Source organism: Nyctereutes procyonoides, unplaced genomic scaffold (genome assembly GCF_905146905.1).
Source record: "Nyctereutes procyonoides isolate TBG_1078 unplaced genomic scaffold, NYPRO_anot_genome, whole genome shotgun sequence".
Lineage (NCBI taxonomy): Eukaryota > Metazoa > Chordata > Mammalia > Carnivora > Canidae > Nyctereutes > Nyctereutes procyonoides.
Window position 1 is genome coordinate 408719 of NW_026575028.1, and position 23051 is coordinate 431769.

At 45.1% G+C, this 23051-nt stretch overlaps 1 protein-coding gene across 1 annotated transcript; it reads right to left on the reverse strand.

The window, feature by feature from the left end:
- Window positions 1-6149: 6149 nt before the first annotated feature.
- Window positions 6150-16609, reverse strand: PEX26 (peroxisomal biogenesis factor 26). Its single transcript, XM_055315449.1, has 6 exons — window positions 16450-16609; window positions 16005-16288; window positions 14446-14586; window positions 13738-14033; window positions 12476-12622; window positions 6150-9133 (listed from the first exon to the last, which is right to left on the reverse strand). The coding sequence occupies exons 2-6, from the start codon at window positions 16208-16210 to the stop codon at window positions 9033-9035; spliced, it is 891 nt and encodes a 296-aa protein (XP_055171424.1). The 5' UTR covers window positions 16211-16288; window positions 16450-16609; the 3' UTR covers window positions 6150-9032.
- Window positions 16610-23051: the final 6442 nt, after the last annotated feature.

A 23051-nucleotide genomic window follows, 5' to 3' on the forward strand; every position in this document is an offset into this window, starting at 1 on the left:
CTCACTCTCCAGTCTCCACCCTCCTCTTCCTATAAGCCCTAAGTAATGGTAAGGCAGAGAGCATATTAGTTTTTGACCTATTACCTGATTATTTTAAATAGTTCAGAGAAAGTGTTAATTTGTAGTTGCCTATGTAACTATACACAGATCTCTAGTGGATCATTTAAGTCTTACTTAATTCAACTAAATGTGCCTATATGAAAAGTCAGTATCTATTTAGCCTTTCTATTCCATGCATCTATTTGAAATATTTTCAATCTATTTTAACAAAAAGACTGTATTTTACATTAGATAATATGCAGTATTTTCAAGACTCCATTCCATGTATATCACTTAGTATTTCTCAACATTTTTACAGCCTTTTGCTCACTTGACACAAAATATTATAAGTTAGGTAATTTTTATCACCAACTTTCAAGTGAGAAAATTGTGACCCAAGATTAAGTGACTTTTGCAGTTTTAGAAAAAGTTAGTAGCAGAGCCAGAACCAAAACCAGCCTAGTCCTATTTCCGAAGGTCCACATTATAGTAATATATTTTCCTTTATCTCCCTCAAAATCATTCTACTTCTTTGAAAAATTAAACACACACACACACACACACACACACGGAGTATAATAGTATATATCACATATTACAACTGTGTTTTATAAAAAAGGAAAAAATAAGATCTATATTCATTTTTTTCTATATGTACAAAGAAACTCTAGAAGAAGAAAAAAACAAGTAGCAGTGGCTAGCACTTGAGAGAAGAAGGAACTTGTTAGATGGTAGACAGGAATGGAAGATTCTTCACACTAGGCCTTTTCATACTTTTTTAAAAACTATATGACTGTACTGAATATTCAGAAAACAAAATAAGTTCCTAAATAAACATACAAAAAAAGGCTAGGCATTTCTTTAAGTAGTTAGAGTCACCTGCAAACCCTAGTTCCTCAAATAATCTTAAGATTTGTGTGGAATCAGAAAAGACCCCAAATAACCGGGAGAATATTGAAAAGAAAACCAGAGCCGGGGGCATCACAATGCCAGATTTCAAGTTGTACTACAAAGCTGTGATCATCAAGACAGTGTGGTACTGGCACCAAAACAGACACATAGATCAATGGAACAGAAGAGAGAACCCAGAGTTGGGCCCTCAACTCCATGGTCAACTAATATTTAACAAAACAGGAAAGACTATCTACTGGAAAAAGGACAGTCTCTTCAATAAATGGTGCTGGGAAAATTGGACATCCACATGCAAAAGAATGAAACTAGATCATTCTCTTATACCAGACACAAAGATAAACTCAAAATGGATAAAAGATATAAATGTCAGACAAGATTCCATCAAAATTCTAGAGAAGAACACAGGCAACAACCTTTTTGAGCTTGGCCACAGCAACTTCTTGCAAGATACATCTATGAAGGCAAGGGAAACAAAAGCAAAAATGATCTATTGGGACTTACTCAAGATAAAAAGCTTCTGCACAGCAAAAAAAAAAAAAAAAAAAAAAAAAGTCAACAAAACTAAAAGACAACCTACAGAATGGGAGAAGATATTTGCAAATGTCATAGCAGATAAAGGGCTAGTATCCAAGATCTATAAAGAACTTATTAAACTCAACACCCAAGAAACAAGCAATCCAATCATGAAATGGGCAAAAGACATGAAGAGAAATCTCACAGAGGAAGACATAGACATGGCCAACGAGCACATGAGAAAATGCTCTGCATCACTTGCCATCAGGGAAATACAAATCAAAACCACAATGAGATACCACCTCACACCAGTGAGAATGGGGAAAATTAACAAGGCAGGAAACAACAAATGTTGGAGAGAATGTGGAGAAAAACGAACCCTCTTGCACTGTTCGGGGGAATGTTACCTGGTACAGCCACTCTGGAAAACCGTCTTGAGGTTCCTCAAAGAGTTAAAAATAGACCTGCCCGGGGATCCCTGGGTGGCTCAGCGCCTGCCTTTGGCCCAGGGTGCATTCCTGGTGTCCCCGGATCGAGTCCCGCGTCCGGCTCCCAGCATGGAGCCTGCTTCTCCCTCCTCCTGTGTCTCTGCCTCTCTCTCGATCTCTCATGAATAAATAAATAAATAAATCTTTAAAAAAAAATGCTTAAAAAAAAAAAAAAAAGACCTGCCCTACGACCAGCAATTACACTGCTGGGGATTTACCCCAAAGATACAGATGCAGTGAAACGCCGGGACACCTGCACCCCGATGTTTCTAGCAGCCATGTCCACAATAGCCAAACTGTGGAAGGAGCCTCGGTGCCCATCGAAAGATGAATGGATAAAGAAGATGTGGTGTATGTATACAATGGAATATTACTCAGCCATTAGAAACGACAAATACCCACCATTTGCTTCAATGTGGATGGAACTGGAGGGTATTATGATGAGTGAAGTAAGTCAATCGGAGAAGGACAAACATTGTATGTTCTCATTCATTCGGGGAATATAAAAAATAGTGAAAGGGATTACAGGGGAAAGGAGGGGAACTGAGTGGGAAATATCAGAGAGGGTAACAGAACATGAGAGACTCCTAACTCTGGGAAATGAACAAGGGGTAGTGGAAGGGGAGGTGGGCGGGGCTTGGGGTGACTGGGTGAAAGGCACTGAGGGGGCACTTGATGGGATGAGCACTGGGTGTTATTCTGTATGTTGGCAAATTGAACACCAATAAAAAATAAATGTATTATTAAAAAAAAGAAAGAAAAAAGAAAAATTGAACTCCAATAAAAAAAATATACAAAATAAAAAAAGCCTAGTTCCTGAGCTGAGAACCAGGAATTGGGGGAGGCTTCTAGTTTCACAGTTTGATACATGAATGATCCTGAGTTCTAACACTACTGACTCTCCCTTCCCACATCTCACACTTTATTAATAGCAATGGTAAGAATAACTAGCCCTTGTTCACTATATGCTATGAACTTTTTCAGTATTTATTCATTTTAGCACCATTTACTCTTCACAACAAACCTAGAGAGTAAATACAATTATTATATTCATTTTATAGATGAGAAAGTAAGGCATAGGAAAGATAGTTTGCCCAAGGTCATAGTTGGGGAAACCAAAATGTGAACTCAGGTATTACAGTCCCTCGGCCCACACTTTCAAACACCATCCACAGCGGAGCTCACTCTACAGCAAAATTATCCCTTTGGGTTTAAGCCTGATTTCTTAAAAAAAGACTTGTAAAAATCCATGTGTTTCCTGGGAGGATTAATGAGGCATATCTTTTAGTCATTGTCTTTAGCACCTCTGAAACAGCTAACTGCCACCTAGGAGACCATGAAAGCCACAAATAGCACAGAACAGTAATGAGTACTAAGAGGGGAGGGAGTAGAATCCTCAGAATGTTCCAGAGCATTCCTGCTGGGCAGAGGCTGCCATCCACAGTCAAGAGACCAATGCTCAGGGAGATTTGGAGTGGGTAGGGTGGCTCTTAGGGTAACAAGCCAATTTTAGCAGCTTTTCAGCTTGGCAGTGGATTCGGAAGAGTGAGCATAACTCTCAGAGAACACTTTGAAAGGGATCAAAGATACAGAGTAGCTTCCTTTCAGAGAAAGCAGCCCACTCCTTGGGATCCAGCTGAGTCTGTTGGTAACCAAGAGCTTGGTTTATCCAGATAAGTCATCTGATGGAACCACAAGCTTGTATTTATATCTACTGAAGGACACTTGCCAGGCTGTCTTTGTCATCACTGGAACACTTGAGAAGGAATACATCCTGCACTTTCCCTCTGTAGTGAGCTGAGCAATTATACTGCTAAAACAGGTGCCAAAGCCCTGTGTCCTTTCTTCTCTTTCTACCTCCACCTCTATCCTTCAGCCCAGATGTTTGTCTTTCTGTCCACCCTCTTTGCTGCCTTTGAGATTCTATTTATTTATTCATGAGAGACAGAGAGAGAGAGGCAGACACATAGAGGGAGAAGCAGGCTCCCTGTGGGGAGCCCAATATGGGACTAGATCCCAGGACCCTGGAATCATGATCTGAGCCAGAGGCAGATGCTCAACCCCTGAGCCACTCAGGTGCCCCTTTCTTTGCTGCTTCTATTTCTTCCTTCCTCTAATTCTCAAGATCAAATCCAATGGGAAGTCCCGGTGGCTCAGTGGTTTGGCGCTACCTTCAGGCCAGGGCGTGATCCTGGAGACCCATCTGGGCTACCAAGGTTAGGTGTTTAAAAAAAAATAAACCTGAAAGGAAATCAACCAATATTGACAGTGGTTACCTCTGACTAGTGGGATCACAAGTCCCATATTTGCTTCTATGCAATTTTTTTAAATATTTATTTATTCAGAGAGAGAGGGGCAGAGAGACAGGCAGAGGAAGAAGCAGGCTCCATGCAGGAAGCCCGACGTGGGACTCGATCCCAGGTCTCCAGGATCACACCCTGGGCTGTAGGCGGTGCTAAACCGCTGCGCCGCCGGGGCTGCCCTTCTATGCAATTATTAATATTTTTCAAAATATATATCAGTATTGCTTTAACACAAGAAAAACTGTCATTGTTTTATCAGGAGGCCTAGAGACCAGCAAACAATATCTGGAGGAATGGCGCAGAGAGGGATTTCATAGGCTGCTAAGGACATTGTGCACGTTGCCTTTTAACTTCACTTCTTATCAGTCCATAAAACTAAGGTTTCCAGAGGAAGGGAAGCAAAAGGGCCCTACTTTCTTCTAGTAAACACTTCAGCGTCATGTATCAAATTCCAAAGTAGTGCTATGGCAGGAAGCTTGCCTAAGCCAGAGAGTAAAATTTAACGGAATTACAATAGGCCTCACCTGTGGGTGCCAGAGGTGAAATTCCATTGGCCCTGGGACTCCTCCATGTAAGAAGGCAAAGAGGGCAAGATGGTGTGCCAGTGCCCTACTTGCAATTCATGTCAGGGCTTTCTCTTTCTGCCATTTCCTCTGGCTCTTTTCACCAGATGGCAGAGGCTGCTGCTTTAGCACCAGTCGAGATTCAGAAAAACTGAATGTCCAGGATGTGAAAGGGCCTGCTCTTATCTCCCACTGCGGCTGTGGTAGTTACCAGACAGGCTGAACAGACTGCCCCATGTTTGCTAGGAAGTGACTGTAAAGAGGCAAGACCAGTACCTGCTAATCTCAAGCTCAGAGTGGCTGTGTTTCAACTTAGGAGAAGGTAGAGAAGTTTCAATATATTAAAAAGAGAAAGGGGGTTTTATACACTGCAATCCTATCACACAATGGAATACTGAATAGCTAGTAAGAATGAGGCAGCTCTACGTGAGCCAATGAGGAACAATCATCCAAGATTAATTAATTAACAGTGGTGGCCTCTGGGCAGGAAACTGGGAGTGGAAATAAAGGTACTCTTTTCCATGAATATCCTTTTGTGATTTTGAAATCTGTACCCCATATGTAAAACTTCTGTATCATTTTTAAATGCCTTACATGCACACATGTGCAAACATACATGTGCACAAGAGCAGAGAGCACCTGCACAAAGCTGAGAGTCCCTTCTAAGCGGCTTTTTGGAAGCAGAACAACTATGTCCTTCACCAGTCCCCCACCTCCACCCCTGTGATGGCCCACGGTAGCCTAATGCCACCTCTCCCCCTCACCCCAACCTCCCTAGCCTCCTGTCTGACCATAGACATTACCCATTGCTGCTCTTCTCAGCATCCCTAAAGGTTAAAATACCTGTTCTATGTTGTATTCTCTCAGAAGCCTGTAAAATGAAAAAAAAAAAAAAGTCTATAAAATGAATCTACCAACTCCAAGTGAAGTTACCCTCCTAGATATATGTGTATATTAACAGTGAATTTCAGCCAGAGAGTGACTGATTTTAGAGCAAGTGAAGCAGGATCATGGCACAGTGACAGGAACACCAGACTCGAGGGTCAGGAGACCTTGATCTTATTCAGGCTATGCATCTTGAGGCAAATCACATCAGCTCTACGGATCTCAATTTCCGTAACTTAAAAAAGGGAGGAGGTGCTATAAGAAATGATCTTCCCAAATCTAACACTCTGTAAAATCCCAGCATATAATGCTGATTGCTATCCCCTCTGAACTTGATGTATACTGTGTGTTCAACAGCACTATACGATAGAAATACAATGTGAGTCATATATGTCATTTTAAACATTCTAGGAGCCCTACAAAACAGTAAAAAGAAACAGCTGAAATCAATTTTAATAGATTTTATTTAACCCAATATGTCCAAAATATTATCCTTTCAACATGCAATCAATGTAAAAATTACTGAGTTTCCATTCTTTTTTTAGTACTAAATCTTCAAAATCCAGTGAGTATTTTACATTTACAGAACATCTTGATTTGGACTAGCCGCACTTCGAATGCTCAAAAACCCCATGTGGCTAATGGCTAACACAGGTCTAAGTCCAACAAGGAAGCCCTCCCTTCATTTCTGACCTCGTGAAGCCCAGACTTAAAGACTGATATGAATATCAGCCTCCATCCTTAGAAAGGGTCAAAGTCTCATCAGAGCAGTTCTGATTCTGAGTACCTCGTTGGACTAGGAAGGGAATTGGGGCTGGTTATCAGACAACACTTAAGAGTTCAAGACAAACATCAAACAGAACCTAGAGGCCTGCAAGCAGAATAATACAGAGGAACTTTAGGGAACAGACAGAAAAAGAAGGTGGGCATAGTCGGGTCTTCTTTTTACTCAGACTTTTCACAATACAAAACACACCAAAGCACACAGATCTTATGTCATGGTGGCTGAAACAGTTCATTAATCTGAATATCTCTGAATACCTTCACATTCCTGGGGGCTGGGCTAGGCGACCAGGACACAGCTACCACTCACAAGAGCTCTTATTTGGAGCAGGATAACATGCTAAGCACTTCCTAAGTCGGCTCTCCTTTACTTGGTCTATGAGATAATAATTCACTAACAGATGAGGACACTGAGGCAGAGAAAGGATAGGTCAGTTTCCAACCGTCACATACCTCCATGAGTAGTAGAGCAGGGATCCAAACCTGATTCTTAAACACTGCAACAAGCCACATTCCCCAGCTTCAAAGAGCTCACAGTGACTGGAGGGAACAAAGAACTTCACAGTTTTACAGCCATGAGGTCACAACCACAAGAAGGATAGGAAATAGGGACATGGAAGCAGAAGACATAGGGAAAGGATTCCCAAAGGTAACGTTGAGGAAGTCTGGAAATTTGAGGAGCTAACAAGGCAAAAAGTGGGAGCTGGACCTCCCAGAGGGAAGAGCAGGTGCTAAAGGTTCAGCGGTGTGAAGGAGCAGGAAATGTTCAGAAAACTATGACAGGCTGCACAGCCGGCGGGCAGCATGTGTGAGGAACAGAGGCCTGCACGAAAGTGGAGGTGTTAGCCAACACCAGTGCAGAAGATGCCCTAAATTGCATGATGGATTTAAGAAATGCCATGTGATGCATGGAAAGCTATTAAAGACTTTTATCTAGGGTCAAGAAAGGTACTAGATCTTCATTTTGAGAAATCATTCTAACAGAGAGATACCAAAGCTAACCTGTCTCCTTGCCTCTCCCCAGAGTTCTTAACTCTATTTAAAACTCTGTATGTAAAAGCACGGATTCATTTCCCACAGAGTTGGACCACACCCTAGGGCCAACTTTTCTACCTAGGGCCCATGAGGTTTACTTATTCTACCCATTTTACTAAAGAGAAGTTGTTGACTTGAAACTCCTGAAAAGCAACCCACTAGAAACTAATAAGCACCTCCTATATTCCTGGCATCAACACTGCCTGAAGCCCCTGCAGGGGGTGGTTTGCTTGGCCTTCAGCCTTAAAAAGCCTAGCCCCTGTTGAAAGCCTTTTACAGTTCCAACAGCACAGCAGTGTTTTATATTGACTTGCACAGAAACATCTGAGATTCTGGCAGCCAGTGACAGAAAACACTGAAACATTTCAAATTCTCAAATGCTATGGCCCCAATGCCTCCGCAATGAATTGTTCATTGACTTCAAAACCCGTATCTCCCCTCTGCCCAACTCCCTCCACACATCCCTTCTAGCTCACCTGATTACCCAGTTCCATTTTCAGCTCATCAGCTTCTGGGGCTGGCCTACTTTTCAAGGCCACATGAGCAGAAAAACTTGTACATTATACCAACAGTGTACTATAACTAGAACAACAGGACATAGGAAGGGGGGCAACTAGCAACAGCGGGCACCAAGAAGGCAATGATATAGGCAGAACCTAGTGAAACAGCCATAGGAAAAAGTGCAAAAATACTATTGCAGGGATTGACAGGAAGAGAGCACAGGAATACTGTGTGTAATAGAGCAGGACTTGGCCACTGACAACCTGGAAAATTGAGCTGAAGCCCAGGGGCACCAAGCAACATCACTTTACCCAGTGAGAAGAGCAGAGCAGCTTTACTTGGCTTTCAACAGTCACCTGAAAACCACATCCTGGTCTGAAAAGAGAGGGCCCAAGCAGCTTCAAGCCCATTGCAGAACCACAGGAATGGTGTATTGATAAATAACCTCTCTCTGCTCCTGTCCACAGATCCAGTGGAGAGGAGCATAGAGAAGAATTAAGAGGCCCTCTCAGATCTTTACTCTGCCTAATTAAGTACCTGCCTTGTGAGGCAATTTTCAGAGGTAACTTTTTGAAGGAAGTGAAAGGCCAAGGGTCATTCCATCAGAGTTTTCTGTACTTCCAGCCTCATTAACACCCTGACCTGAGAAATCAACCCCTTGCCTTTGACAAGAAGATGGAATATTTCATGGACACGCTCCTCTCCCAAACTCCTCCTTTAGGAGGGGCCTCTGGGTATAAGGGAGTATTATTCTGGAGGATTTGTGGCCTCTGGCCCCACTTTGTTCCCACATTACCTACCAACACCAGCCAAAGTGGGGTGCAAAGGGGAGAACATTCAGGTGGCAAAACACAGTTCACCAGACTGGATCACCTCTTTCTAGAATTGGGGCTGGCCCCATTCCCACTAGCACCCAGCCAAAAACAGGAGAGCTGCCACTGATGAGTTACTCTGCTTCTGTCCTGGCAGACTTGGAGAGTAGAGATGGTGAGTGGAATGGGAAAGACCACTCAGTCGTGGACAGGAAGCCGGTAGAGAGAAAACATGCCCTCCTGAATCCGATGGAAGAGCTGAGCCAGCTTGTAGAGGAAGGGCAAGGAAGAAGGAGAAGCTGCAGGGAAAAGGAAGATGGTTGTCAGTGTGCCTGCCTCTACTCCCTTCTTCCTCCCTTCAGCCTCAAGTCCCATCCCTGGGAAATCCTACTGTTTTGGGAACATGCATGATCTTTTTAAAGCATATATTGATACTTGGTGTTATTTGCTCCTCCTCCCCTTCCCAATAATAAAGAATTTCACTTTCTCTAGGATATACTTTATGAGATATATTTTCTTCACTTGGATTAGAGTGACCTTAAGTTTGCTGAGAAAAAGATCCAAACTTATTATGTTTTACCCTAACTTTTTTATACACACACAAAAAAACTCGTAATGGTGGCTGCCTCTGGGAAGATAAATTTGAGAAGACATTTCACTAAATTCCTTTTCATACCTTCTTAACCTGGAGCCAAGTGACAGTATTATCTATTTTCATCCTTAGTTAATTATATTGAAAATAAAGTTCAATCTACCTCTTCGGAATTAAGGTTGAGCTGATTGGTTTTTCCTTATTTGATTGCTGATTTTTTAACTGATTTTTTTCTTTCTTAAAAAGAAAAATGGGGATCCCTGGGTGGCGCAGCGGTTTGGCGCCTGCCTTTGGCCCAGGGCGCGATCCTGGAGACCCGGGATCGAATCCCACATCGGGCTCCCGGTGCATGGAGCCTGCTTCTCCCTCTGCCTATGTCTCTGCCTCTCTCTCTCTCTCTCTCTCTCTGTGACTATCATAAATAAATAAAAAATAAAAAGAAAAATGTTATTTTTATTTTTATTTTTTTTTAGAAAAATGTTATTTTTAAAGAAAGCTATTGACAGTCTATTCTCTTTATATCCTTCCTATAGAGTTCTAGTTGCAGCATCGTCATAGGTTCTCCTCACAGCACCACTGCTGCAATGAGTCAAGACTGCCAGTGGGGGTCAGGAGTGCCAGGCCAGAGCACTGCGAAGCTCTGAGTAGCCTGGGAAGCAGCAAGCTCAAATTGCCTCTTGCTGCCCTCGCTCAGAAGAAACCGACTTCTAAAAACCATACAAAAAAATTCTAAATTTTTATCAAGTCTCTGGAACAAAGTAGAAAGTCAGAGAGTGGACAGGAATGAACACAAACTATCGTCAGCCTTCCTGAGAACTAACAAGTGACTCTTTCCTCAAACAAAGCTGTACTCCTGTCTTCTATTCAGCAAACCAAAAAGGACAGCTTGGAGCTATGCAAAAAAGCTCACAGAATAAGAGAAAGGGGGATGCCTGGGTGGCTTAGTGGTTGAGCATCTGCCTTCGGCTCAGGGTGTGATCTGGGGACCTGGAATCAACTCCCACATTGGGCTCCCTGTGAGAAGCCTGCTTCTCCCTCTACCTGTGTCCTTGCCTCTCTCTCTCTCTCTCTCTGTCTCTCATGAATAGATAAATAAAACCTTTAAAAATAATAATAAGGATCCCTGGGTGGCGCAGCGGTTTGGCGCCTGCCTTTGGCCCAGGGCGTGATCCTGGAGACCCAGGATCGAATCCCACGTCGGGATCCCGGTGCATGGGGCCTGCTTCTCCCTCTGCCTATGTCTCTGCCTCTCTCTCTCTCTCTCTCTCTCTCTCTCTGTGACTATCATAAATAAATTAAAAAAAATAAAATAAAATAAAATAAAAATAAATAAATAAAAATAATAATAATAAGGGGATCCCTTGGTGGCTCAGTGGTTTGGAGCCTGCCTTTGGCCCGGGGAATGACTCTGGGGTCCTGGGATCGAGTCCCACATCCGGCTCCCTGCATGGAGCCTGCTTCTCCCTCTGTCTTTCTCTCTCTGTGTGTGTCTTTATGAATGAATGAATGAATGAATGAATGAATAAATAAATAATCTTAAGAAAAAAAAAAGAATAAGAGAAAGGTGAATGGGGGAAATGGGGAAGACCTGAAGATAAACACGAGAACTGGGAGGTTTGGGTTAGTTTCTTTTTTTTTTCCCCCAAGATTTATGTATTTGAGAGAGGGAGAGTACACATGCTCAAGAGTGTGCACATGGGGAAAAAAAAAAAGTGTGCACATGGACTAGAAAGTGGGAGAAGGAGCAGAGGCAGAGAGTCTCAAGCAGACTCCCCCATTGAGCTCGGAGCCCAACACCAGGTTCCATGTGGGGCTGGATCTCACAATCCTGAGATTGTGACTCAAGCCAAAACCAAGTCAGATGCTTAACTAACTGTACCACCTGGGTACACCCAAGAACTGGCAATTTTTTAAATAGACAAATTATTTGTGTGATCCTGGGCTAGTCACTTTTTTTTTCTGGTTCTTAGGTTTCTTGACCAAAAAAGAAAGAAAAAGAAAATGAAGGGACTGGAATAGGGTTTCCAGTTTTCCCCGCAGTTTTGAAAGTTATATGTCTATTCTAAGTCTAAATTCATAAGAAGAGTAGAGATTAGACCATAAGTCACATAGAGTAACACACAAACATAAAAATCTAGAAGAGTAAGCTCCTAATCTTTGGCCCAGCACTTAATTTTGGGGAGTTAATCCTCAGGAAATAACCAGGGTTGTTCCCAAATAGTACTTAGGGAGTTCATGTCTGCTGCACAGCACTGCAGAAAACAGAGTAAGAAATAATCAAAATGTTCAATAACAGGGGGTTATTGATCAATTATGGAAGTTTCTGTAACTTAGAATATTATTTATGTTAAATAATACATAAAATGTAAAGCCATGTTGTTCTTGTTTTTTAAGATTTTATTTATTTATTCATGAGAAACACAGAGAGAAAGGCAGAAACAGAGGCAGAGGAAGAAGCAGGCTCCCTGCCGGGATCATGACCTGAGCCAAAAGCAGACACTCAACCATTGAGCAACCCAGGCATCCCTAAAGCCATGTTTTAAAGAACATTTATAACATGCAAAGTTGTATCTATATCCATATAGAAAGAGACTAAAAGCACAACCACTACAATAGCAAACTTATAGGCGATTTCTGTTTTCTTCCTTTTCTCTATTTTCCACATTTTCTAAGATGTACATGTATTTCACTTAGAATTTAACACAATTTTTTAGATATCCAATGAGGAAATTTTTTTTCTAATTATCACATTCTAGTCAGAGTTCATCCTCAGATAAAGTAGATGACAATGACTCAAAGTCAATGTCCGAAGGTCAATAGAGTACAGTGGATTTCCTCCAGACTGCTCTCATGGACTCCAAGGCTGTTCTCTCCTACGTGAGCTGGTCTGGCTCTCACTGAGGTCCAATAGTCCCTCCTTATAGAAAAGACTCAGGGAGAAGTGGCATGGAATCTGTCTCCATCCCCAGCAGGCTCCCACAGGCCCAGCCCCTGTTCAACTGTACCTTCCCGAGGAAGGGTGGGAGAGAAGACAGGCTTTATTACTCACCTGGATCAAACCTCACCACCAAGAGGCAGAGGATCAAGGCAGCCAGGAGGCTCTTTTTGAAGGGCATGGAGAAGAAGTGGCTCACTACAGAATCCCAAAGCCGGCGAAACAACATCATTAGTGACAGGAACTTGTGGGAGAAGGAGCCTGGTCAGGGAAAAGAGAGCATAACTGCAGGGTAGTCCAGTCCAAGAGAACCAGCTTCTCTGACTCTGAGCTTTGAGCTTAATTATGAGAGTTGAGCAAAAGGTAACAAGTCTAGTTTGCTCATGTAGTTCTAAAAGAAATTCCAAAAGCTCCAAAAATGTTTTAAGGAGAGACTACAACACTAGAATGTCATCTCCTTAGGAGAGACTTTTGATAGACAACATCTACTCAGCTGGGTAAATCTGGCATATTTGGTGTACTTTTTAAATATTATTTTACAGTATTCTTTATATTTTGGCCTAAGATATGTACAGAGAGTTACACGGAGTAATAGTTCTTGATTATCACATTAATGTAGGAAAATGAAGGGCACTCAATATATATAGTAAAGAAGTCAAAAGTCTTAGGTGATAAATATAAACATGAACACCACCAATTTGAGAACAAGCAGTGCCAAGTCTGGAGTAGAGGACCTTTAAAATCCCTTATAACAAAATAACACACATGCCCACACCCAACTCTATGAGGCATCCTCTGTATGATAATAGCCAGGTGTATGATGTTGGGTCCTCAAATAGCTTCCCTATAAAAACCATTGTGTGAAAGTGCACTCTAATGGGCAGATACCCTGGAGATCTAGTACGTAAAGGCAGACAGAGGTAGGGCAATGGGGCCTAGCTGTAGATACGGAAGCTTATCTAAGTCAAGTGACCAACTTGTTGGAGCAGCTTCTTATTTTCCTTTAGCTATCCCACAGCACAGCTCAGGTGTGTCTGTATTGGGCCAGCTTTGAAGGAAGGAATAACATCCCACTCAGGCCAGCATGACAGAGACAAGAGATCTAGTGAGTGGACCCTAAGGAGAAGGTGGCTTTCAAGAGACAAGAATTAAGGTTCTGAGACTCATCGATACCTCCCTATATAGGGATTCTCCTTCCACTGCCAACTACAGAGGGTCAAAGTTTGGCTTTTTAATCAAATCAACAGGTTTCCTATTCTGCAATTTAGGAGTTACTCATCCAAATAATTGCTCCAGGGAATGTCATGAAAACCCCAAGGTATAGGGGAAAGCCCACAACTCCACTTTACAGTGGCCACAGAAGGATGATGTCCTACCTTCCTGGTTCAACTTCTGGGCCTCCTCAGAGCCCAAGTGTTGGTGTTTCTGCTGTTGCTTTGCCTTCCTAATGTCCTGAAGTACATCCAACCGCTCTTCCTCACTGAAGGCTGCAGAGCCCACCACTAGCTCCTCAGCCTCTGACAAGCAGCCGAGAGGCAGGAGCACCCGCTGCAGGTGAAGTTCTGCCAAGGCTCTGTATTCTGGAAGGCCTTGATTGTCTGGGTCTCGCAGCCAGGCACTGACCACTTCCAGCACAGCTCCAGGCTCCTGCATTTTGCTGTATAAAAGAACACTGCAGCCCCAAATAATACAATTTCAAAAAAAGAATAGTCAGTGCTCCACAGTTGATTCTCCTAACTACCACCCTTTCCCACTGAACCCCTCCCCTATGTCCTCCAGTCCTTCCCTATGGGATGAGGATACTGAAAAGAATTAGGGATTCCTAGGAAGTTGCAAGAAGCTCTCTCAGCTAGGACATACTCCACTTCACATCTCCTATTCCCATTGTCTCTTCTCTTTTTCTCTACCCCATTCCTAAATTCTCCCTTCCTCATCCTTCATGGCTATGTTTTGAGGTTAAAAAAATTAGATATAGAGGGAAATGGTAGGCAATGGGGTAAAAAGATATTAGGCACAGATTCAGAAAAACACATGAAAATCCTCTTTTTCCTGAGCCGATCCAATGAATCAGAACAAGGACCTACCATAGTTCCAGGACTTTGGGGGGTAGCTTTTCAGGGACCTGGTAATACTGAAGAACCCAGGACAGGACTTCCCGCCACCGATTCATTTCTGCCAGGGCCTGGATCCCCACAACACAAAGGGAGCCTTTCACCTCCAAGGAGCTGCCAGCAGAAAAACCAATTCAAGTTTAGGAGTGGTTCCCCTCCAGGGGCACCTGGGTGGCTCAGTCAGTTAAGCATTGACTCTTGGTTTCTGCTCAGGTCATGATCTTGGGATTGAGCCCCACTTTCTAAGCTTCATGCTTAGTGTGGGGCCTGATGGAGATTCTTTCCCTCTACCTCTGCCCCTCCCCACCCTGCCTGCTCACACACAAGAAAGGGAAGGAAGGAAGGAAGGAAGGAAGGAAGGAAGGAAGGAAGGAAGGAAGGAAGGAAGGAAGGAAGGAGGAAAAGAAAGAAAGAAAATAAATAAAGAAAAAAAAAGAAAGAAAAAAAAGATAGATAGATTCTCATTTCCATTACTACATTCACCCTGGGATTGTTCCTCCCCAGCTCCCAACTCAGCAGCCTTCACCTCTATCTTCCCCTTTAGTATTCAAGAGGCTCTCAAATTACAACTGGTTTCTTGAGTGCCAACACAGAAAACTGCCCTTTCCCCCAGGAGTTCAAAGTCCCTGTAAATCTCATGGAGGCAACTCAACTGTTGCCTAACATACATCTTTGTATCCAGATGAAATTAGGGTAGGGAAAAGGGACAATATGTAGCACAGGTGTATGGGTGGAAAGAGAGCTGGAGCTAAAAGTCTGCCTAGTAGAGCAGTGGGGATGCTGCAAGGTTTCTGGTTGAGTGTGGGTATAGGAACTTCACAACTGGCTTGTTAACACCACGTGAGGTACATCCAGGTACCCCAAATCACGGCCTCCGGCATGTACTGCAACAGGCCCGTATCCCCTATCCCCTAAAAACACAGCCAGGGTTCCCCCAGTTCGTCGTTTTCTGGAGTCAGCTTTGACTACTCTACCCACCACCTCCTTAGTGTGCCTAAATCAAGATGGCAATCCGTAGAGAAATGATGCCCTCAACTTCCCAAAGAGGCTAACAGCATCAGAAAGAGCAAGGCAGAGCCAAGGTCTTCTCCGGATTGATTCTTTAATCCCGTCCTTCAACAGGACCAGGACACTACTCCAGCTCCGAACTCCATTTCCATTTATCAGCCAAGGTCAGAAGTGAACAACGCGGAGGAGAGAAGCATACCTACACTTCCACCACCCGCTTACTGAGATAATTTAACACTTAGTGCACATCTGTGTCCCCCGCGCCGCCCCCCCCCCATGCCACTGTACACGGAACAGGGAGAAAAGAACTGGCTGTGCGTTCTCACGAAGCTCCATTAATCTCCTCTCCCAATAAGAAAAACGTGGTCATTGCGCAGTGCCTCAGTTTCCTCCTCCGTAGAAGGGGCACACCAGCCTCTCAGAGGGCGTAAGGCTCCTTGTGAGCACCCTGGAAAGGACAGAACTCCCGAGACCCCGAGGCCCTCGGCAGGGTCACCCGGAAAGGAGCGGAGCCCAGCACGTACGCTGCCGCCTGGTCGCCGGCCAAGCTCCGCCAGGCGCGCTCGCAGGTGCGCAGCGCGGCGCGGAAGTCCAGGTGCACCACCAGGAGGTCTGCGGCGTCCTCCAGCAGGGCGGCGGCGGCGGGGGCGGCGGGAGCGGGCTCGCTGCTCCTCCGCGGCCCCCACAGCCCGCCGAGGGCGGCCGCAGGGCTCGCGGAGTCACTCTTCATCGCCAGCGGGGTCAGGGCCTGTTTCCGCGGACGTCAGAGCAGCAGCCTCGCTGGGAGCCCCAGGACCCTCGAGCCGGCCTGGGAGAAGAGGGACAGTCCTCACAGCCTTGCCCACAGCCCTTCCCGAGGCCGCGTCCCGGAGGGGGAACCCTTAGTGGCCGTATTTAGGGCAAAGGCCGGGCTCGCCGGGCGGCTGCTGCAGATCAAAACAGCCGGACCCCCGGGGAACCAGTTCACACCTCAGATTCGCAGAAGAGCTGCATCTCTGGAATGCCTGGCCCCGCGACATGTACGGATACCGATTCAGCCCCGGGGAGTGCCGGTCCAGGTTCCTTTTTATGAACAGGGCCGCTCACTGCAGGCGCGGGACACGGGCACCGACATCTCCAGCTCTCGCAGTCCCTGTGGACTCACGGGGTCCCCGGGGGCGCGGAGGACCCTGGGAGTTGTGGTTCTCTGGCTCTCGGCTCAGCCGCCATCTTGATGCAGATGCGGGAGTTCGGACTACAACTCCCAGCATACCACGCCCCAGAAACTCTCGCTGTCCCCGGAGAAAACAAACTGGCACCAAAGCTTCGGAAAGTAAATCGAAGTCCCCGCACCAACCAGTTCCAGCAGAGGCCAGACGGAGGAAATTCCAGTAACGGAGGTGGAGTTACATGCAGGCTTCTAAATCTGAGCTTCTGCAAGAAGAGCAATTAGAACTTCAGGAGGACAGAGAGCACCGAGGGGAAACTCCGGAGCTGGACGCTTCTCACGCGCTTTGCCTTCCCAGACGCAGCGCACATTCAGCCGGCGCCTATGGGGCCTGCCCCCACGCCGAGCGCTTCGCGTACAACCGCATGTAATCCTTCCCTCAACCCTGGGGGGATTAAGAGCAACTGCTAGCCCCATTTCACAGGTGAGGACGTTGGAGCTTATTTAAACACTTTGCTGAAGGTCACACAAAAACCAAGTCAACGAGGCCATATATTTAACCACTATTCTGTTCTGCAGGACAGGCCTGAGTTCTACATTTTCTATTCAGAGAATTTACAATCATTGCACAAGCAAGCTCATTGAGCCTCATTGCTTCATATGAAATAGAGATATTGTGAAAACAAAGCCACATGGTGTTAATGCAACTTACAATAAAGAACTAATACAGAGCAGGTATTCAATAGATTACAGCTATAATAATAATTATTGAATTATTTACACAGATGCCTAAACTACATTAGCTATTGTATTATGTGCTTCCCCCAGACTCTGCCGAATTTATACTAGATTCTCTCAGCTTTAGTTTCTCCTCAGTTCCCTATCTTTTGAACTATTTGCAAAAATTCTCTAGAATTGTTTAGTCCCCGGGTGATTAAATCAGAAACATCAGGCACAGGGTAAATGCCAGTTTACACCATGCATCCCCTTCCCTTATCGCTAGATATAGACACACCCATCTGCTAGGCTTTCAGCTCTCTGCAGAAAGTCCTCATGGAAAGCTGAGGCAGAAACATGAAAGCCATCAAACTCTGAAGAAAGAGAAGTATGGACCTGTAACCATATAAGATGATAAAGTCTGGACTTCACTTATTCTTCAAATACTTTTTGAACACCTGCTAGATGCTAGGCCCTGTTCTAAGTACTGAAGATCCTACAGTGAACAAAAAGAGACAAAAATATTCACTTTTGTGGAGTTTATGTCATAATAAAAGGAAACAAAATAAATAAGTAAAATACAAACAGTAGTATGTCAGATTATAAGTGCTCAGGAGAAATAAAGAGAGATTGGGAGTGACAGCAGTGGAGACGTAGGGTTGGTATCTACATTTAATTTTGTTTTCTAACAGGAAATCCAGGGTTGGCGGCAGAGTAAAGAGAAAATGTGGACCTCATGCTCAAGACTAGCCTCTGTCAGCAAGATCACTATTCACTTTGGAGCACTGCCCTTGGGACCAACATATTTTCAGTATTGCTTGTGAAAGGCTCCACCCTAATCTCTTCCTCACTGGCCAGTATTCATTCCCACACAAAAAACTCCAGAGGCAAGCAGAGATCCCTGGAAAATGTGGATCAGTATGAGAATCAAGTTACCAAAATGTTTTATCAGTTCTGCTTCAGATTTCATTATTATTACACTGCAAATAAAAACCCTGTTCTCAGAACTAGGTTTAGAAGTCTTCCTGAAACATCAGGAAAGCAGTAGGAACATCAGAAAATAGACTGGAGCAGGCCTAGACAGGTTGAGACTAGCACAACCACATCCCATCACGTCCGGAAGCATCACCTTAAGACTGAAAGGGCCCATTCCCTAAATCCTAAGTTTCTTACCATTTCCAAATGCTTCCAATAGATGGCAGCACAGCCTTAAAAGAAGCACACCTGCCCCTGCCGGAAACAAAATTTGCCTATTGAGTGGTGTGGCTGCCATAATGAGGTCAAGATCGGGGAGTGGGGTTGGGGGTGTGTGAAAAATCACATAAAAATATGATTGTGTTCTACTGTGTTTCACCCAGTTTTTTACTATACAAGAGTTCAGTGGTCGGTACGTCACCTCTTATCCTTAAGCACTGTTACGCCCATAAATCGACTACCACTGGGACACTCCATCGTCTCTCCTACGTCTGAGTGTACCCAGAATTTCTCAGGCTAAGACACGGTAATCCTAAACATGAGCAAGTTCATTCCACTGAGGGAGAGTGAACAGATAGTATGTATACCCGGTTCACGACACAATCTGTGAAAGCACCTGTCCTCCCCTTGTGATAGATCAAGGAGTGGAAATAAGGCCTGATCTAAGATTTGGTCCATGCTAATATTTGTATTATTGGAATCTTTTCATTTTGGGGAAATAGAGTAAATGAGATGAAAAATCCACATGATGAGCCATCCTCTAACCCAGACCCGAGCTCTGGAACTTGGTGTTCCTCCTTCTGCTCAGCAGTGTGCTCAGTCTACCAATGTATTGCCTTAAGAATGTGGATTTGCTCTGCCTGCTTTAAGCAGGTAATGGTTGGGATTTTTGTAGCAGAAAGAACTCTAGACTGGAAGATGAGCTATCCTAGTTAGAATACTGGTTCCTTCGGTGACTAAACCAGTCATCAGACCTCTAGAAAGTCACTGAAACACTCTGGGCCTCAGTGTTCTTTTCCGAGGACATGGATAACAACACCTGCCACACAGGGTGGCTGTGAGGGTCAGAAGACACCATGTGACTCTAAATCCTCAGAATAGTTCAGGCTGATACAAGGCTGGTTGGTAAAATATTTTGGGGAATGAGTAAGGAGAGGAAAGAATCCCTTTATACCTCAAAGTTCCATACTCTAACTTTCTGACCTAGAATTTGACTCGACTCTTTCTTACTAAGGTGAGTAATGTCCATCCTGTCCTGCCTTTTCCAAACTGGTTCTACACTCTGTAGCAATAGACAGCATCCATAGCCACCCCTTCTAACACATCTCTTCCAGCCAGGGGCATTGGTGGATAAAGCTCCAGTGGAGTAAAATCATACCTAGTGTGGACTTTTGACCAGAAGCAAGCCAGAGAGATAAATATTAGCAGGGTGTTTTTCCAGGATGGTCAAGGGGATGTGCCTCCCTTACTCCAGACCTTCATCTGTTAGTTGGCATTTTTATGGCTCTTTTTTAAAGCCTGGACTTGGTATTCAAGACAGAACTCAATGCTTCCTATTTGCTCCTCACCATACAGACACAGCAGGACTCTTACTTCTGTGTCTAAGAAGTAATCATCATAATCATCCTCTATAGTACTTTACAAAAATAAGACAGGTCAATTTATATAGTATGGTATTAACTATGTACTAGGTGCTACTCTGAGTGCTTTACATTTAACTCATTGTTAGTAGCATCAACAACTCTATAACATAAGTCTTTGTGCCATCCCTATTTTGTAGGTGAAACCAAGGCACAGGGAGGTTAAGTGACTTTCCAAAGGTCACATAAGACATGCGAAGAAGGGCTGGGATTTAAAGCCAAGCAGTTTAGCTGTAGAGTCTTTCTTCTTAATTAACACCTAATAAGGCAGCCCAGGTGGCGCAGCGGTTTGGCGCCGCCTGCAGCCTGGGGTGTGATCCTGGACACCCAGGATCGAGCCCCACATCGGGCTCCCTGCGTGGAGCCTGCTTCTTCCTCTGCCTGTGTCTCTGCCTCTCTGATTCTATGAATAAATAAATAAACTCTTTTTAAAAAAATTAACACCTAATACTGGCCCTTCCAAATACTTCACTTATTTTATTTGAGCATAACAACCAACCTGTGGGCAAAGTAACAGATATATTGTTATTATTCCTATTTATAGATAGGAAACTAAAGCTCAGAAACTGCCCGAGCTTAAAACATTTGGTTTCAGTGGCAAAGCTGATGCAATTACTGGAGATTTCTAACCAGATCCCATGCCCAGGACATTCTTCAAAGGGCCATCCGTAGCTCCTCTTCACCACCTTAAAGATGACTGGAGGAGCCACTCTGTGGAGACCTGTTGTCCAATTTCCACTGTTTCTCACCCACTACAGGAGTCAGAGGATTCACTCAGAGAAGTCTGAGCAAATCTTCATGATGCCAGAACAAGCCTGAAAAAATCAAAAAAATAATGGCTGCTCACTAGGAATAAGTCAGCCCTGGCTCTCTCACGGAAGAGTAGAAAGATGCTACCTTCTCTCTGGAATCTTTCCTGATCACACCTAATTCAAGCTAATCACTCCTTCCTTCAAACTTCCCAATTGTGCTTTGCTTTTTTTATGTCTTTCTTATTGGTCCTTCCCAATTTCCAAGTCTTCTTGTAGTTATTTGTGCCATTTCCCTATTCAACAGTGCCCTTCCTGAGGGTAGGGACAGAATCTCACTCGTCTCAGGATCCCTGCATGGTCTAGCAATGGGCACACATTGCTCAGGAGGAACCCCACCTCTCCTGAGCTATTCTGCATCGTTTGGTCTTGACATTCTCTGGTGAGCACTGTGTGATGAGGTTGGAAGCTGAGGAGATACATGCCCTCAACCAGCCCCTCCAAAAGGAGAGACATCTGGGCAGCCCGGGTGGCTCAGCAGTTTAGCGCCTGCCTTTGGCCGAGGGTATGATCCTGGGGACCCGGGATTGAGCCCCGCATCGGGCTTCCTGCATGGGGCCTGCTTCTCCCTCTGCCTGTGTCTCTGCCTCTCTCTTTGTCTCTCATGAATAAATAAATAAAATCTTTAAACAAAACAAAACAAAAGGAGAGACATCTAAATGTGTTTCCAGATACCAATACCCCTGGCCTACCTTCCTGTCCACAGGCAATTTGCAATGTTCCTTCTTGTTGTTTCTCCCTTATTTCCTAGGAAATAATCAAATAACCTGAGTCACCCTGACTGATAGAATTTTAGAGTTGGAAGGAGGCTTATCATACTACATACAGCCAAGGAAACTGAGGCCAGGAGAGGTTAAGTAATAGATTAATATTACACAGCTGAAGAAGGTAGCTTGCTCTACCACATACCGACCCAGAGAGGACCTTACCTTGGCTTAAAAATGTTTTCCTCACTAGCCCAGAAATCCCTGCCACTAATTGTACTTTGGGGTAATTTACAGCATCAAAGTCACTGTTAATGTACAGATACTGGCAGCACATGGGGCTATTGCCAGGCATTGACAATCACTGCACTGCAAGAGGGGAGGGGAGGAGAGGGAGAAAGGAAGGGAGAAGAGAGAGTCTCCCTCCCTTCCCCTCCCCTCTTATCTCCTCTCCTCTCCTCTGTCTTCTCCATGAGAGCAGCAGTGGTTCTCAAAACCTACAGTTTTTGCACCTAGCAGGCCTTATGGGGGATGCAAGGGGTCTCAAGACACAGTTTTAATATTTCAAGAAGAAATTGTATATTTACCTACAATAAATGCTTATTTGTTAATAGATTTTATTTAGTTGACAAAGCATTCCAAAACATAGGATTGATGGAGATGTAATTAAAAGTGATTACTTGGGGAGGGGCAAGATGGCGGAAGAGCAGGGTCCCCAAATCACCTGTCCCCACCAAATTACCTAGATTGCCTTCAAATCATCCTGAAAATCTACGAATTCGGCCTGAGATTTAAAGAGAGAACAGCTGGAACGCTACAGTGAGAAGAGTTCGCGCTTCTATCAAGGTAGGAAGACGGGGAAAAAGAAATAAAGAAACAAAAGGCCTCCGAGGGGGAGGGGCCCCGCGAGGAGCCGGGCTGAGGCCGGGGCGAGTGTCCCCAGGACAGGAGAGCCCCGTCCCGGAGGAGCAGGAGCTGCACCAACCTTCCCGGGCGGGCGGAAAGGGCCTCGCAGGGAGCTGGGGCAGGACCCAGGAGGGCGGGGATGCCCTCGGGCTCCCGGGGACACTAACAGACACCTGCGAGCGCAGGAGAGTGCGCCGAGCTCCCTAAGGGCTGCAGCGCGCACGGCGGGACCGACCGGAGCAGCTCGGAGGGGCTCGGGCGGCGGCTCCGCGGAGGGGGCTGCGGGGCGGGAGCGCGAATCCACCAGCGCAGGCCCCGGAGCACAGGGCGCCGGGACACAGCCCAGGATCCGGCCTCCCCCGGGACAGGCAGAGGCCGGGAGGGCCCAGGACAGCAAGGACGCTCCTGCCCCGAGCTGAGCAGATCAGCGGCCCCGCCCCGGAGCCTCCAGGCCCTGCGGACGGAGAGCCGAGAGCCCAGAGCCCCATAGTTCCTGCGGAGGCTGAATCCAGGCTTCCAGAGCTGCCATAGCCACTGGGGCTGTTCCTCCTGGGGCCCGACGGGGTAAACAACCCCCGCTGAGCCCTGCAGCAGGCAGGGGCAGAGCAGCTCCCCCAAGTGCTAACACCTGAAAATCAGCACAGCAGGCCCCTCCCCCAGAAGACCAGCGAGA